Source organism: Cygnus olor, chromosome 2 (genome assembly GCF_009769625.2).
Source record: "Cygnus olor isolate bCygOlo1 chromosome 2, bCygOlo1.pri.v2, whole genome shotgun sequence".
Classification (NCBI taxonomy): Eukaryota; Metazoa; Chordata; class Aves; order Anseriformes; family Anatidae; genus Cygnus; species Cygnus olor.
Window position 1 is genome coordinate 147623539 of NC_049170.1, and position 14944 is coordinate 147638482.

The 14944-nt window shown below is 39.7% G+C and overlaps 2 protein-coding genes across 2 annotated transcripts in view; one reads left to right on the forward strand and one right to left on the reverse strand.

Moving 5' to 3' along the window:
- The window catches only part of LOC121064845 (MDM2 binding protein), a 37510-nt gene extending 26215 nt beyond the window's left edge, over positions 1-11295 (forward strand). The window contains exons 20-22 of the mRNA XM_040546974.1: positions 420-533; positions 3173-3238; positions 4513-11295. Of these exons, the coding sequence (XP_040402908.1) occupies positions 420-533; positions 3173-3238; positions 4513-4548 (216 nt within the window). The 3' untranslated portion in view covers positions 4549-11295. The remainder of the gene's footprint in view (positions 1-419; positions 534-3172; positions 3239-4512) is intronic.
- SNTB1 (syntrophin beta 1) overlaps positions 8683-14944 on the reverse strand; it is a 116259-nt gene continuing 109997 nt past the window's right edge. The window contains exons 6-7 of the mRNA XM_040546976.1: positions 13691-13881; positions 8683-12339 (exon numbers count right to left, since the gene is read on the reverse strand). Coding sequence (XP_040402910.1) covers positions 12247-12339; positions 13691-13881 — 284 coding nt within the window. The 3' untranslated portion in view covers positions 8683-12246. The remainder of the gene's footprint in view (positions 12340-13690; positions 13882-14944) is intronic.

Here is a 14944-nt window from a genome sequence, read left to right on the forward strand (position 1 = left end):
GGAATGTCACTTTTAAAACACAGTACAGAAAACTGTTTCTGTCTTGGTATAATATTAAGTTAATCCCTGGGTACTAGAGAGGACAATGCTTGAATGTAGTTGTTCTAGTGTCAGTGGCATGTCAGGATGACCTTAGTAAGCATAAACTGCAACTCATTCAGACCTACAGCAGAGTTTAAGTGTCTCTGATACAAAGAATGTCAAAGTAAATTCTCTAATCTGACTGTAGTATCTGGATTTTATTTTTGTATGCATGTGTCAAACAGGAAAATACCTGTATAAAGCAAAGTAATATATATTTGTGTCTCGATCTTTGTTGGGAAGAGATAAAGAAAAGAAGTGTGACTTATTTTTCCTTGGACAGTTTTTCATGCCAGTAATGGGGTTGAAGCTTTGAGTGTGTTTCTGTTGTTTCCCAGATGCTGAAGGAGGTGGTAGCCAAGACTCTTCAAAAACATGGAATTCCAGAGGATCACAAGTGCTTTGAATCATGCAGCCAACGTCTATTTGAGATATCGAAGTTTTACTTAAAGGTAACTAGAAGGCATGCTTTTACAGTTCTTTGTTCTTAATTGAATTAATTTATTCCTGAATGTAACTTGAGATTGGGTGTATTTAGACCTGATGGTGCTAATGTTTCCTAGTGGCATGTTACTAGTATGTGTAGAATGTGGAGAAACCTGTGGTCTTGTCAAATGCAGAAGCTAGTTTTACAGTATATTTTGGTGTTTTACTGTTTGTTTTCAAACCTTATAAAGCACTCATCTTTTGTGTGTGTTAGATAACATGTAAAAGCAATGCTTAGGTAGGTAAGGTTGTGTTTACACTATATAGCTTTTCTTACTGCTGTAGGTAGCTTAGGGCCATAGATTTCTGTTTATATTCTACTGAAAAAAAAATGTTCATGACATCAGGTTCTCCTAATTCATCTTTCTTCAGCAAGACTAGTGTATGAGATCATCCGTGGGCCATTGTAAGCTATAGCTGTTTTCAAGGTTTTAAATAAGTTCCTTTTCACAGAATCTGGGGTGATACACGTGATAAGCAGAATTGCTCTCAACTGTGTGGAAGCTTGGCAAATCCTGGGGACGCTAGATGAGGTGCCAGAGGGGAAAAAAAAGAAAAGGAAGTTGTAGGACAGAAGAGTAACCAGTAAGGCAACTGCTTTCTTACAGAAATTATAATTGTTTTATGGCCATCACATCTCACTTTCTTGGTTACCCTTGCTTTGCAAGTCCCTTGGGAACGAGCATCAGATGAATGCAAATTAACTTCTGTACATATAGCTGTATGGAACTGTAGTGTAGGCTGGTTTACGTTCACCTGTGCGTGTTACTTTTTTGAAGCACAGATGTGGTCATGTCAGTGTCCTGTGTTGTCCTACATTTTGTTTTGTATTTTGTACTGGCTTTGTCTCTGCTTGTAACAGGATAATTTTGTCTCCAAACTGATGATCAACTTAGTTTTGTCGTAAATACCCGCTGTTATAATGAGCTATGTAAATGTAGCTTTATGTATTGGTTGTTACGTATATCTCCCAAACTGTGGTTGCAGCTATTGGAAACAAATTCTTTGCTCATGTAAAACTCTAGAATATGATCACATTTCTTTTGTGAGAATGGAGGCTGTGTATGTTGGTCAGTTGGTTACTGATTACAAATGAAGAAAGGTTTCAGTAAAAAGCTTTATGCTGAGTAATCTTTGTCCTTCACCATGACAGCTCAGCTTCTCCCTGGTTCTAGGGGTTCTAGGGCTATTGGGTAAATAGCTCGTGGTACCTGAAATTCCAGTGCCGTGACGTGTTCACAGAAATCCTTGTAAATGGATTGCAAATCCATCTAACCATCTAACACGTGCTGACTTGGCAGCACCATGCGGAATTGCATCAAGCTAATTTTTAGGAGATAATGAGGAACATCTCTTTCCACAATACATAGGGGACTTCGTAAGTTAACGCTTGAGCCGATGTTACTTAGCCTGAGCACAAAATGAGTACAATTAGAGTATTTGGGGTTAACAAGCTATTTTTCACAAGTTGAGCTGCTGTTCCTGTTCATTAGCGTGCATTTAGCCTACCATCATTTGTGAACTACCTCAGTTTAGCTTGAGCTTCAGGGAAGATGATTTAAGCTAAATGAAGTTGCTCTGCAATCGAAGAGGGCTACAAGCTGACACAGACCATTATAACATCTTGCTGATGAGCAGCAGCTTCTTAAATAATTAGAGGACAGTTGTTCACTCGTTCTGTAAGCACTCCCAAGATCTGCCCAAAATAGGCCCTGAAGGAAGATCTCATCCAAAGTCAGAGCCTGTGTGTAGGGATGAGGAAGCAAATTCAGATGGGTTAATGGTTCCATTGCAAATAAAGAGTAAAAGAAGACGAGGCAGTGATCCTTTTCTTCAGAATGCTGCTCTAGAGAGAGCTGTGCTGGGATTTTGTACTCTTGAACTATACTCTCGCCCCAGGTCTGTAGGACTTTTCTGTGCTGCATGGTTCAGAAGCGTGATATCATATATACTGTTTTCCTTTGGAGACGAGTAGTTCATGCTCTTAGTTTTTCTTTCTCTTCAGACAGTGTTGTTATACGCTTGCATTAAGAACAATCTAGCTCTTGGGTTAGGCTGGGAAAATTAGGCTGGGAAAACAACAACAACAAAACAACAGCAAAGCAGACAAACCATTCTAGGTTTTTCCTGTCCTGCATTTATTCTTTTTCTCCAGTTCCTATTTTCTATTCTTTGCCAGAACTCTGTATTGTGGTCTAAACAGAGAGTTAATTTCCATGTTTGTGGAAGATTTCAATCAAGACTGTAAGAACTTCTGGTGTTTAAAAAACCAAAACAAACACACACACACACAAAAAAAAAAAAAAAAAAAGAAAAAAGAAAACCCCTGCATTTCTGGAAGTTTGAAAGTAAGGAGAAGTCTGGCTTAGTCACACTTGAGTACTAGGCTCGGACTGCTGTAGGAAAAGTTACGGCCCCTGGAGTGAATTTACTTATTTTTTTAGAAAAAGTGAATTCAAATAATCATTTTTTCTGTAGTTCTGAAAAGAAATCATAAAAGGATTAAGTTCCCCAAGATAACTAGGGCTCTTATCATCCCCTTATCATCCACTTATAATGAGGATATGAGTATACTAATCTCTGTGGCTTTGTGCTTCATATTTAGGATCTTAAAACTTCTAGAGGACTTCTTGATGAAATGAAGAAAACAGCAAATAACAATGCTAAACAGGTAAGACCATTTGTTTGATTTGTGTATATTTTACTATTCACTAGCCTAGGCTAAGTCCAACTGCCGCTGCTTGGCTGTAGGATGGTTTAGTCCACAGATTTAGGAGATGAAGAGAAGCATTCCTGAGGCTGTGGGTCATTTCACATTCTGATCTCTCAAAAACTCTCTCAAGCAAAATTTCCAGTTCCAGATGGTCTGGCAGTTCTAACTAGAATATGTTCTATCTATTATGTCACAGTGATAAACGTAGATGAAGGAAATTTTTCCACATGACTCAAAAAAAACCATGAAATTTTTCTTCCTTGGAGAGAAGTCCAAATCGTTAGGAATTCTTCTTTCTTTGTGTTCAAGGAAATAACATTCGTCTTCAAAGTTTAGGTACCAGTAGAGGGATCTATCAAAGGAAATAAATTTTGTTTAAGAAAAAAAACAGTAATTTTAAGCTTAGAAATAACTGTAAACAGAATGACATCAAATGAGCTTACTTGTGTGTAAAGGTATGCTTCTGTGAACAGTAGCACAGAACAAACAACAGGAGTAAGCACTCCTGTCCTCCAGAAAGTAAGTAAATATTTGATTTAAATTCTGGATATCACGATCTTGCGTTTTTACAGGGCAGTCTTCAAAACTATAAATTAAACGTAAGGATTTGAACAGAGCTAGTTAAATAGTCTCCCCTCAAAACTCTTAAGTAAAACTGCTAGATCCCTACAGAATTTTTTCCTGCCAGGGCAGTATTGTGTTCTGTACTCGTTTCCCTTGTGAACTGGTTCCTACAGATCATAAGGTTTCAAAACCTACATGGGTTGTGCTGTTTGATCCCGGACCAGGATATTGTGCCGATGCACTGTTTCTCACTGCAGTCATTGTCTGGGGAGACCAGTCGGTAGTTTTATATATGCACATTAATACCTCTTTGTCAACAGCAGTAAAATGGGGCATCTTGTAAATTGGCCACCTCTCCCTGTAATAAAGAATATTCTGAAACTACCTCATAAAAAACTGTACATTGTGGGGTAGCTCAATTCAGGGGATCTAAAAATGCCTTTTTCTAAAGACAAGTGTTCTGTTCAATTAAATACAATTCTTGGGTGGTAACAGTCCATCTTCTCAGTTTATTAAAAACTTTCTCCTTTGAATGGATTACCTTTTAAATCTTGTTTAGTAACAACAGGTCTTCAGGTCAAGAAAGAATTGATATTATGTCTCAGATGCTCTTAAGTTGCTCTCAATAATAAGAGTTATGCGAATAATTTTCTCATTTATCTTCCCAGGTGATTGAATGGGTTTTGGAAAAATCTGGCAAGTAGATTAACTGCTGTTCACACCTTCCTAGAAACTGTGGAGAGAGCACTTCTGATGGCAAGAAAAACATTATACTGGATAACACGTACATACACGTACACAAGCATCAGAAGAACTTTGGTCAGTGTAATTATACAGACTTCCTTTTCAAGCACAGTAGCATGCTTTGAAACTTTTTATACTGAAAGTTTTAATTTTTTAAAAATTTCAATTGAAAAAGGTTTTATTTTATTTGCATATTTATTATCTTTCATTGTTAGAAGGAATACAGCTTGGTCTTTATCAAGCTTTGTATCTTTTTCAATGAGTGTATTTTTAATGTGAATTAAAAAAAAAATTGCCAGATCTGATTTTAATAACGGGACTACTTTGTTTTACTCTTTTGCACAAAGACCTCTATTTATTACTACTTGCTGTTGTATAAGCCGAATACAACTGCTTACAGCGTGGACCTTTGACATTTTATATTGTAGCTGACAACAGTTCCTATTCTGCTACTGGAAACAAATATAATGAGTCACAATTCTCTCTGTCTTGTAATAGGAAAAAAAATCGACATCTTTTCAAACTTGATGAAAGGTCCCATGAAATGATATTTTAAGGGGAGAGCTACAGCCTGAATTTCTGTGTAATCTTCCTAACAATCCTTAGACCTCTGTTGTGAATTGTTTCTGAGTTTTTTTCATGGAGGGGGAAGACAAGATCAAGATGCTAGTAGTAATGATGACTGAGAGAGCTGTGAAACAGTGGGCAAACTATGATGAAATGTAATACAAGAATTTCTACCTGAGTTGCAAGCACATGAAAGTACTCAATAAGCCTCAGCTTGCTTAAGTTTTGGGCATGTATCAGGTTTGCACTAGTAATTATTCCGTTTAGTATTGTGTTGAGTTGAGGAGTTCCTACCAAAACAAATACATTTTATAGATTTCAGTGTAAGGATTTCCTATTTCTCATAGAGACTAACATGATTTCACTTGACAGATGCAGTGTTACTGTTTGCTATATTCTCCTAGAAGGAAAATGGATTAAGCAATACTAATATATGTGAAATTTAATATTATGAGAAAATATGATTGAACTAAACCATATGTAGATTAGAGTTAATACTGTAAAATCTACCTGTTCTCTGAAGAGTCTTTAGAATTTTGTGACTTTATCTTTGCTAAATTCTATTTTGTGTACAGCCAAGCCCTAAGGAGCTGTTTTTTGTTGTTGTTTGCTTTGGGAGGTGTGTGTGCACTCGTGTGCATGTCTAACAGGATCTTGCATTCTACTCTTCTTTTCCTTTGTTCCAATGTGCATTGTTCTCCTGAACTCTACATGAACTTTTATATATATATGGGTGTGCATTTGTTTGAACTGTACTCTCTCTGCTTTACTGTGACCGTAAGCTGTAGCGAGTAGAATCATAGAATATCCCAAGCTGGAAGGGATCCACAGGGATCATCGAATCCAGCTCCTGGCTCCACACAGGGCTACCTAAGAAATCAGACCATGTGTCTGAGCGCGTTGTCCAAATTCTTCTTGAACTCTGGCAGGCTCAGTGCCGTGACCACTGCCCTGGGGAGCCTGTCCTAGTGCCCGACCACCTCTGGGTGCAGAACCTTTCCCTAACCCCAAGCCTGACCCTCCCCTGTCCCAGCTCCATGCCGTTCCCTCGGGTCCTGTCGCTGTCCCCAGAGAGCAGAGCTCAGCACCTGCCCCTCCGCTCCCCTCGTGAGGGAGCTGCAGGCCGCCATGAGGCCTCCCTCATCAATGCACATCTTTGCTCTGGACAGGCACAACCGCTTTGGAGAGCGCCTGCAACACATCCATAGCATCCAGGTCAATAACTTCAAAGGTTTTTACTAATTTCATGAAATAGAAACACTATGAAAGTAGATGTTTAAATAATTATATAATGGGTATATGCACAAAATTGCTCCAATGTATTAACCAATGTTTATGGTTCCCTTCTCTCTGCATTCAAGACAAGATGTTTTTCCATGTAATTGTGTAAGTATTCTTACAGTCACTTTAAAATACACGAACACATACACTTGTTGTGTTAAATATAAAATACTTTGCCCATACAACAAGAAACGTAGGAATAAGATGTCGCTTTCTTAACATCCAGTATTGAATGAAGTCTTTACTTCCCAAGAGAGGTCTTAAGTTCTAATTTCATATATTCAGCCTGAGTGCTGATACTACTGTTGTGCGGATATTAATGCAAGCTACTGAAATTTGCATTTTCTGCATGATGTTTTTGTTTTGTATAGTTGTAATCTGCTACAGCAGATTGAAAAAAAATATATAGTTAATAAATTCTCTGTTCACGCAGAAGTTGACAAGCAAAAGTATAAAAACTACATTTCATAAAATATGAGGTTTACTGTCACGAGCAGAGAAAATGCCTTTCATGGAAGTAATTCATAATCTTTAGCTGGCTTTTGTGATGAAAAACTGTCTGCATGTATCTGTAGAAGGGCTTCTATTTAAAAAAAAAATCTTAAAAATCAATCAAACAACAACAAAAAACCACCTCATTCTTCCCTTACCTTTCTGTGGTGTACATAGTGAGCCCTGGATTTAAATACGATCTCCCTTCATGAGCAAGTAGAAGCCAATGGTTATTGTTTTAATTAATTCTGTAGACTCAAAGGCTGGCCTAAAATAATCAGCAGGAAAGCAGTTAGGGAAACATAAGCAGTTTGATGTGTCATTTGTTTGCATGATTCCCAATACTGAGCTAATACAGTGCTGCCCACATCTCATTTGCACTTCATTATTATGTTGTTGTTGTTTTATTTTTTTTATGGTAAATGACAGCTAGTTTATAATCATGGCTTAATAACTTACTGCACCCCATCTGAGCTGTGATAACTCCCTGTGCATGCTCTTAACCTGGCAAAAAGCATGCAAAATAATTTGACCTGGCTTACAGTAACAGCATTAAAGCAAAATATTTTGCACCTGTCATAGTTTTAAAACCCCACAATTAAGGGCACCCACAGCCCAGCTACCATGCAGTAACTTTTGCGATGCAGAACGTAATGCCACTCTGTGCCTCTGAACTTCAAATGTTTTGTTTCTGGACGATGAACCCCACTCTAGTCTGCCCTGTGCGTATTTACTGTAGAAGCTTTGGGCGCTTGCTTTCCTGGTTTTGCACCTCAGGATGTGTCACACTCATCAGCGTACATTGGGGTCTACCCCTGTGCTTACACAAGGCTGGGGTAAGACAACACTGATACAGTCATGATTACCTGGTGAGGTGATTACTTACAGTATTGCAGCAATTGTATTATGAATATCACTTAAATTGCTTAGAAATCCTTTTCTTAATTAACAAACTCACCAGTTCTTCCTAAGGAGTCATTTTGTAATGCCACTAATTATTTACACAAGCACAGGAATTCTAATGAAGGAAACAAGCCGAATCCTATGTGGACAATGGAGCTCATATATTCACAAGAGTTTTTTTTCTCCTTATGGTTTTAAATTAAACTTTGCCCTGGTTAATCTAGGGGTTGCCTTGTATCAAGCAAGCTAATTGTTTCTTGAAATTTTGCTACTTCATTATTAAGGTCTCCTGTTACAAATCATAATGTCAGCACTGAATTCAAAGTGTCCATTTTAGATACGATTTCCAATTACTTTGTAGATTATTTTTTTGTTTCCTTCTGGTAGAATAGTCCCAGTAACAGCCAGTTAGAAACCTGCCTCTTTGACTTCTACGAAAAAGATGAACTTACAAAGCTCTAAATACTCTAAAAATCTGGAGGCTTGGGGTGAAAACAAAGCAGTGCCAGTTAACTTCTAAACATGGCCAAGGGGACACTGAGAAGTTTCTTGGTAGATGGAAATCTGATCAAGCTCTACTTGAAATCAGCTGCGCTTCATGATGAGAAGGGTGGGATGGAGTGCGCTCCCAGGGCCTGGGGGAAGAAGGAGTACTTACCTTTCACAAAAAGGGGAAACGCCTTTCTTTATGGGGCAAAGAAAGCCTTCAGTGACATTCATGGTAGTGGTTCACTTGGGAGGGCCTAAGGAGTTGTGTTCTGATTTATTAAACACCTTAAGAGAAATGCTAGTTCTACTTAAAAAGCAGGACTCTTAGGAAACACCAGTATGCTTCCCTGAACACAGGCAGATCAGATTTATTTTATTTTTTTATTTTTTAACAAACACCTTATATCACATCTTTCCAGTAACATACATGTTCCGATATGTATCCAAGTCTTTCTAACGGTGAAGCTTCTACGCAGACCTCCTGATCAGAATGTCCAATCTACAATCAGTGTCTTGTGAAGAGTGAAACTCTACAACTACCCCTTTTTAGGATTTCCACGAGGCTGGTCTGCCACACCCCTGTAACACTGACAGAAGAGACTTACAACCCCACAGTTAGCTATTTGGGCCACGAGGTTAAGAATTAAAGTAGAGGGGAAACAAACGTTCTTGTTTTCCTTAACTGTTCATAAGAACTAACCAAGGCACGTGTTGGCCCCACTCCTTGAACGCAGAGGCTTGAGCAGAAGTATTTTATAACTGCTGGAACTGCCCAGTTAAGTATAAGCAACAGAGAAAGCATCGTAACTTCAGCAGGTGAGTCTGAACAGCCTTGCCCAGAACACCCCTTTGGCCTCTCAGTAAACACCAGCAGAAAAAAAAAAATGCTATTTAATATGCTTTCAGATTGTCATAGGAATAATGTTTATTTAATAGAAAGCACCAACGTGCCATTGACAGTACGTTAATACTTTATTATTATTATTTTTAAAAGTCATTCTGTCGATATGATGAATGGCTCTTTCAAGTAACTGAACTCCTACAGAATGACTGAGGTGTAGAACATGGCGTTCCCCAGCCCCAAACCAAAGGACAGCCTGCTAAACACCTCGTCTGGGTACAAAGTAAGCTCACCTCACAAAAATCCAATAAATGACTTTATTAAATATATTCTTTTCCTCTAAAATATAAATATTCACTATACTCTTATAAATGTGGAGTAGGTCCATATTTCATTTGTCTATCCCATCCAAATATGAATCAGTCCAAAATCTGAAAATGAAGAAATAGCATCTGTAATTATCATTATTTTTTCTATAAATATATATAATACGAACTTTCTTTGCAAACTGTTTAGTTATTCACTTATACTTCATATAGTACTGAGCACCTTAGATTACATATTGTGTAATTTACTTGTTGGTACTAATATAGGAATTTGTACTATTTACAATGCACATACAGGTTAAGTATAACATTCCAGTGATCTGTAAGTGTTAAAAGAATAAGGAAATAGTGCAGTACAGTTACATATGTATTTAACCTACCCCACAATATGCAAGTTCTCACTTTAACCTCGGGAACTTTTATAGGAGCCTGGGTCCAAACTTTTAAGTTACACTTTGGAACAGCAATAAACCACTTTGCACACAGCGTCCTCGACCACTTTTTAAAATTTTCACGCGTTTTTACTTGACAATGTGATCTGAGTTCATGTTCGGAGCCCTCGTCCCCCAGCGTACCGACTGCTCTCAGCCTCTCAGAAGACGTTACGTCCTAGAAGCTTCCAAGCCAAAGGAGACCTAAATAACTGCTACAGAAAGACACGTGAATGGCAGTGGGAGCAAAGCAAGAAATGTACATTTGAAAATTATCGGTAAATTATGTAACATAGCTCCTGACTTGTGAACTTACACAAGGAATTAAGGTTCAAGTGCAAGTACCATGACAGTAAAAACAACGTTCACAGACAGGTAGATCACCTTACAGACTTCTCACTGGAGAGAGGTGCTGGCAGTGGGGCTGGTGTCCCAAATGTCAGCTTAGCTAATGGGCTAAAATAATTGTTTTCAGTATTTCAGTCTATCTTAATTTTAAATTAGTTTTGATGATTAGGATACCTATGGAAACCACCACAAGCTAATTCCTACACTGTGAAAAAACAGCATGACTTAATCTTAACTCTCAAGACTTAGTTTAAAAGCAACATAGAACCAAACTCTGTTTTTAATTTTCTTCTTTACTAGCCCAGTGATGTTACATCGAAACGTACTGGCTTTCTGAAGAATAAAACAGATGTTGTAGCACGAAAAGTGAATTTTTACAAGCTTTTCATTTATCATTTCCTATACAGTTCCTGTCCTTCAAAGTGGGAATTTAGGGCAAAACTCTAAAAGCAAACAACCCTACGTAAAGCAGTTCAATTTAAAATTTAAGAGCAATATAAATGCAACCCCTGTTCTGTTTCTTTCTATTCCCACCCAGCGACACTGAGCCAATCCAGTAGTGCCAGGTGCAAGTTGTATCATCCCGCAATGAAGAGCAGCTTGCCTGCCCTGCTGCCCACAACCTAACTGTGAACAGGGCTCGAGCTTAGCTGTGACTGTTTTGACTTGGAGCAGTAAGTTGTGGTACAGAACAGGAAACCATAAGGCATGTGTACAGAGGTGACCTTCCTAAGCAAGTTTTACCAGCAAGGAATAAATCTGGACTTGCACCCAATGTACTTAATATTAACCTAGGCTAAAGATGACAACTCCTTTCTTCACTAGTTCTTAACGTAGCTGATTTAGCAGCAGAAAAGAAGTCTAAGCTCCAAGTCACTCTCGCAGGAGCAGTTCCATATTAAGGCTTTTCTGACATGTTCCTGCTCCCCGTGCATCTCCTCAGCAGTGAGGAGCTGCTCTTGATCAAATCAAGAAAATAAAAAAAAAAAGAAGTCTTCCTCCTTGCCCAGATTTGCGAAATGAAGACCATACAACCAGACTCGGTAGAGCTGAGGGGGTAATAAATTTGGGGTAGGAGGACAGGAAGCTCTTGGTATGGCTCAGCCTGACTTTCTGTTGGAAAACTCTCAAGTGGAAGCATGCTGACAGAAGCTTAGGTCACATTTTAAAATGGCTCCAGCTCTCTTCTACCTGAAGCTCAAGGTCATTTGAACCGCTTTGAAAGTCATTATGAAAACACATCCTGTCTATTCAGTAACAGAGGAGGTTCCTTCCTATGCCTTGGTGCCAGCCAGCACCCAGTGCACCCCCCAGCTAGTGCTGCACTGCATCCATCACGAGGAATGCACATGAGGTGGCCCTACTATTTAATCCGAAAGTGCCCCTCAGCCCGGACCTTGCAGCTGGCATTCCTTGCAGCTCGGTGTTGCTTCAGAGCACCCCACTCAAAGACGCGTAGGTGCTCGCTCTGCTAAGGTATTCGAGCAGCACAGTCTGGTGGCTCCCCATGAGAAATCTGTCAGTGCTGCACGGGTTAGAACAGAAAAACCACTTGACTTCTAGGCGGTGGGACCATCTTACAGAACTTGTACTCAAACAACCTTGAGCTTGCATCATAACCAACGCCCAATCCTTTCTGCTTAGCCCTTTACTGATTCTATATAAACAAGTACATTGAAATAGGCACAACTTATGAGTCTGAACAATTACACGCATGGTACTACACTCGGTCACTGTCTGAGACGGGATCTGAAAATCCCACTATTTACAATGAAATCCACTGTTTTCCTTGTCATGCCACCTCTTCAGCTGATCAAAATCAAAACCTGGCCATGAAAGGCTGCCAGAAATGACCGAGGCCTGGTGCCGAACCCCAGTCTGGTGCAGGCTGTTATCCGTTGCAGGTCGCTAATGTTGATGTACTTCTGATTAGCAGGATTGCTCCATTTTTCTTTGAAGAACCAGATGTGTGTACCCCGTTTATGCCACCAAACCAAGTCTTGTGATCTTAGCTGACAGGAAGGAATGGATGATGAACACGACTGGTTTTGGACAGGAATGAAGGTCCAGTTGCTGAAATTACAGGAGGAAATCAAGTTGAGAATAATTAGATTAGATTACAGCTCAAATAAGCAGTCATTTATGGAGTGTTTACTAGATTAACTGCTGCCTGGTATTTTCAACGGACTTCTATTAATAGGTACCCTGTATTACAACACATTGTTATTTCTTTGCATGCAGCTGCAAATATTTAGGTCACTAAAAGTGAGTAAGAAGCATCTTGAAAGCAGATGAGATCCTTGTGCCCCTGGGCTTATGTCTGCCTGGGAGAGCAGCATAAAACTGACTAGGAGGCTGCAAGCCCTTTTCCAAGACTTTCAACCCCTCCCTCTTTTCAGTCTGTTTCTGAGCAGGGCTGGTGGTGTGACTGCTGTGTCCAATACCTTGTCCTTGCACTCTTCCCTATGTACCTGCTCTCGGTCACTGCTGAAGCCACAACACTGCTCCTCGAGTTGCATGGTTGCTTCTCTCTTCATGCAGCTGGCAGTGAAACTGAACTGAGATTTTTTTCTGAACTGAGATTTTTTTTCCATGGTCACAGCTCAGATCACCTCACCATGTGCTTGCTAAGCATGACAGCATGACAACTCTGTCAGTGTGGACAACAGGTTGAGCACTAAGTTCACACCAGAACAAAACAGACTGGTCTTTCCACCAGTCACACATCAACTTTATTGAGAGCTAGTAACAAATTTTATTGAGAGCTAGTAACAAATTCCTTTCTGAAGTACGTTTACAGCCTGACAATGAAGGCTTCACAGAGTATGTTATCAAAGGTGGTATCAAGAATTAAGCACACAATATACTCAGGAACTGCTGAAAAGCTTGACAGGAAAGATTACGTTTGCATAATTTATGGTATCTACACTGTTTGTAGGAACAAGTACCTTATTTTTAGGCCTTGTGACAGCTAACTTTAAGGCTTAAGCAGACAGTTTGCTCTACATCTGTAGTCCTCAATTTTTTCAGCAACTAAGTGTTCAAAAGTGTCTAGAACTGTTGTCGGATCAGATAAAGTGCACGTTGGAATTATTAGCAATGTCTCATTCTTATGTTCTTCTACCTACAATCATTTTAAAATTGTAAAGAAAACCTACAAACATTCTAACATCTGGCTACACAGAGAGTTTTTCTTAAACAGAAGAAATCTTTCACCTTTCCTTGCATGCTTTTACCTTTTTACCTCTTTTTTTAAGATTATTTCTTTCTAAAGCCAGATCATGCTGCACTGGGAAGCATGGCATCTATATCCTGGTACTGGAACCACACTGGCCAGCTGCTATCAGTGCTTTTCCACTCCCACAGCCTTAAGGAGCACCACAGAGATGGTAATGTGCACCCCTCTGCTAAATGCAGTACTTACAATTTCTCCATCTTTTCCTCCAAAGTCTAAATAGAGCATCCTTATCCCATCATCTGAGGACATTTTCAGTTTTTCGTAGGGGTATTGTGCAATTGTCTTAGAGAAGGCACCGTCTTGTGGTTCGGTTGTAAGAGAGAATCCATGTTCATAATGGATGGTCAAACGGCACTCCTGGCTTTTGTATGTGCAAGCTAAACATGGAAACAAAATGCAGACTGTAACGTTCTTAAAAGCAACAAATTCCACTTGGCTGCAGATTTTACACTCGATCTCAGCAACGCCTTGTGGAAACCAACCTTTCCTACAACTGGTTAATCGTACTCTAATGGTAAACCTGATTTGGAAAAACAACCCAAGTCACTCTGCTGTGCAAGGCCCAAGCACCATTTGTTAGTTAGGGTCTATATACAGGGACTAAGCTTCTGCTTGGTGGTAACAGCACCGATGTCAGTCCTTCTGCTTATTTGCTGCATTCCTCATACTGTCGCGCACATCTACGTGCTGCCACTAAAGCAATCTAATGAAGTTTAAGATGACCCGGGCTGGCATCTCCCCCTTCCAAACCTCAGCAAAGTCACAGCTCCTCTTCTTATGTGTGACAGAGCCAAAATCAATAAACGTGTCGCACAATGCGTGGCAAAATTAGAAGCTGTAAAGGGGATCCCTGAAGAATTTTGACAAGGATGAAGACGCTCTGGAGTCCTCATTAGTGTCACAGTAATTGAAAAAGGGCCCAGATAATTGTATCTAACAGCAACTGCAGCAGAAAGTCTGCATCTTTCCCTCAGCTCTGAAACATATCACGATCCAAATTAAAAAACACAGTTTAAGTGTTTGCATCCCAAATTCTCTCTTTCCCCCATCTTCCTGTGAACTTTGATATCCAAGGCTTTTTAACAGTTTCCCAGAAAGCTGAGGTATTCCATGCACACACCACAGCACCTTTCCTCCAGCAGAGCTGAGCAGGCTGGGACTGTCACACACCTGAGCTGAGGGAATAGAAATGGGCCGTGTGTTACCTGATCTCCTCCGAGGGGCTCCCATCTACAGCCTGACATCCCTCACTGCCTGCCTGCTGCACAAAGCACGGCACCAGCTGCCTCTGTCTTCCACACCAAGGAGGAGGCAGTGATGGAGAGGGGCCTCAAATAATGAATTTACTCTGCTTCAGTTCCGATTTCTGTTCAAAATAAAATTCCTAAGAACCTTTTAGGGAGATGCATGTCAAGAGCAACACAACTGCCTGTTCCTAGC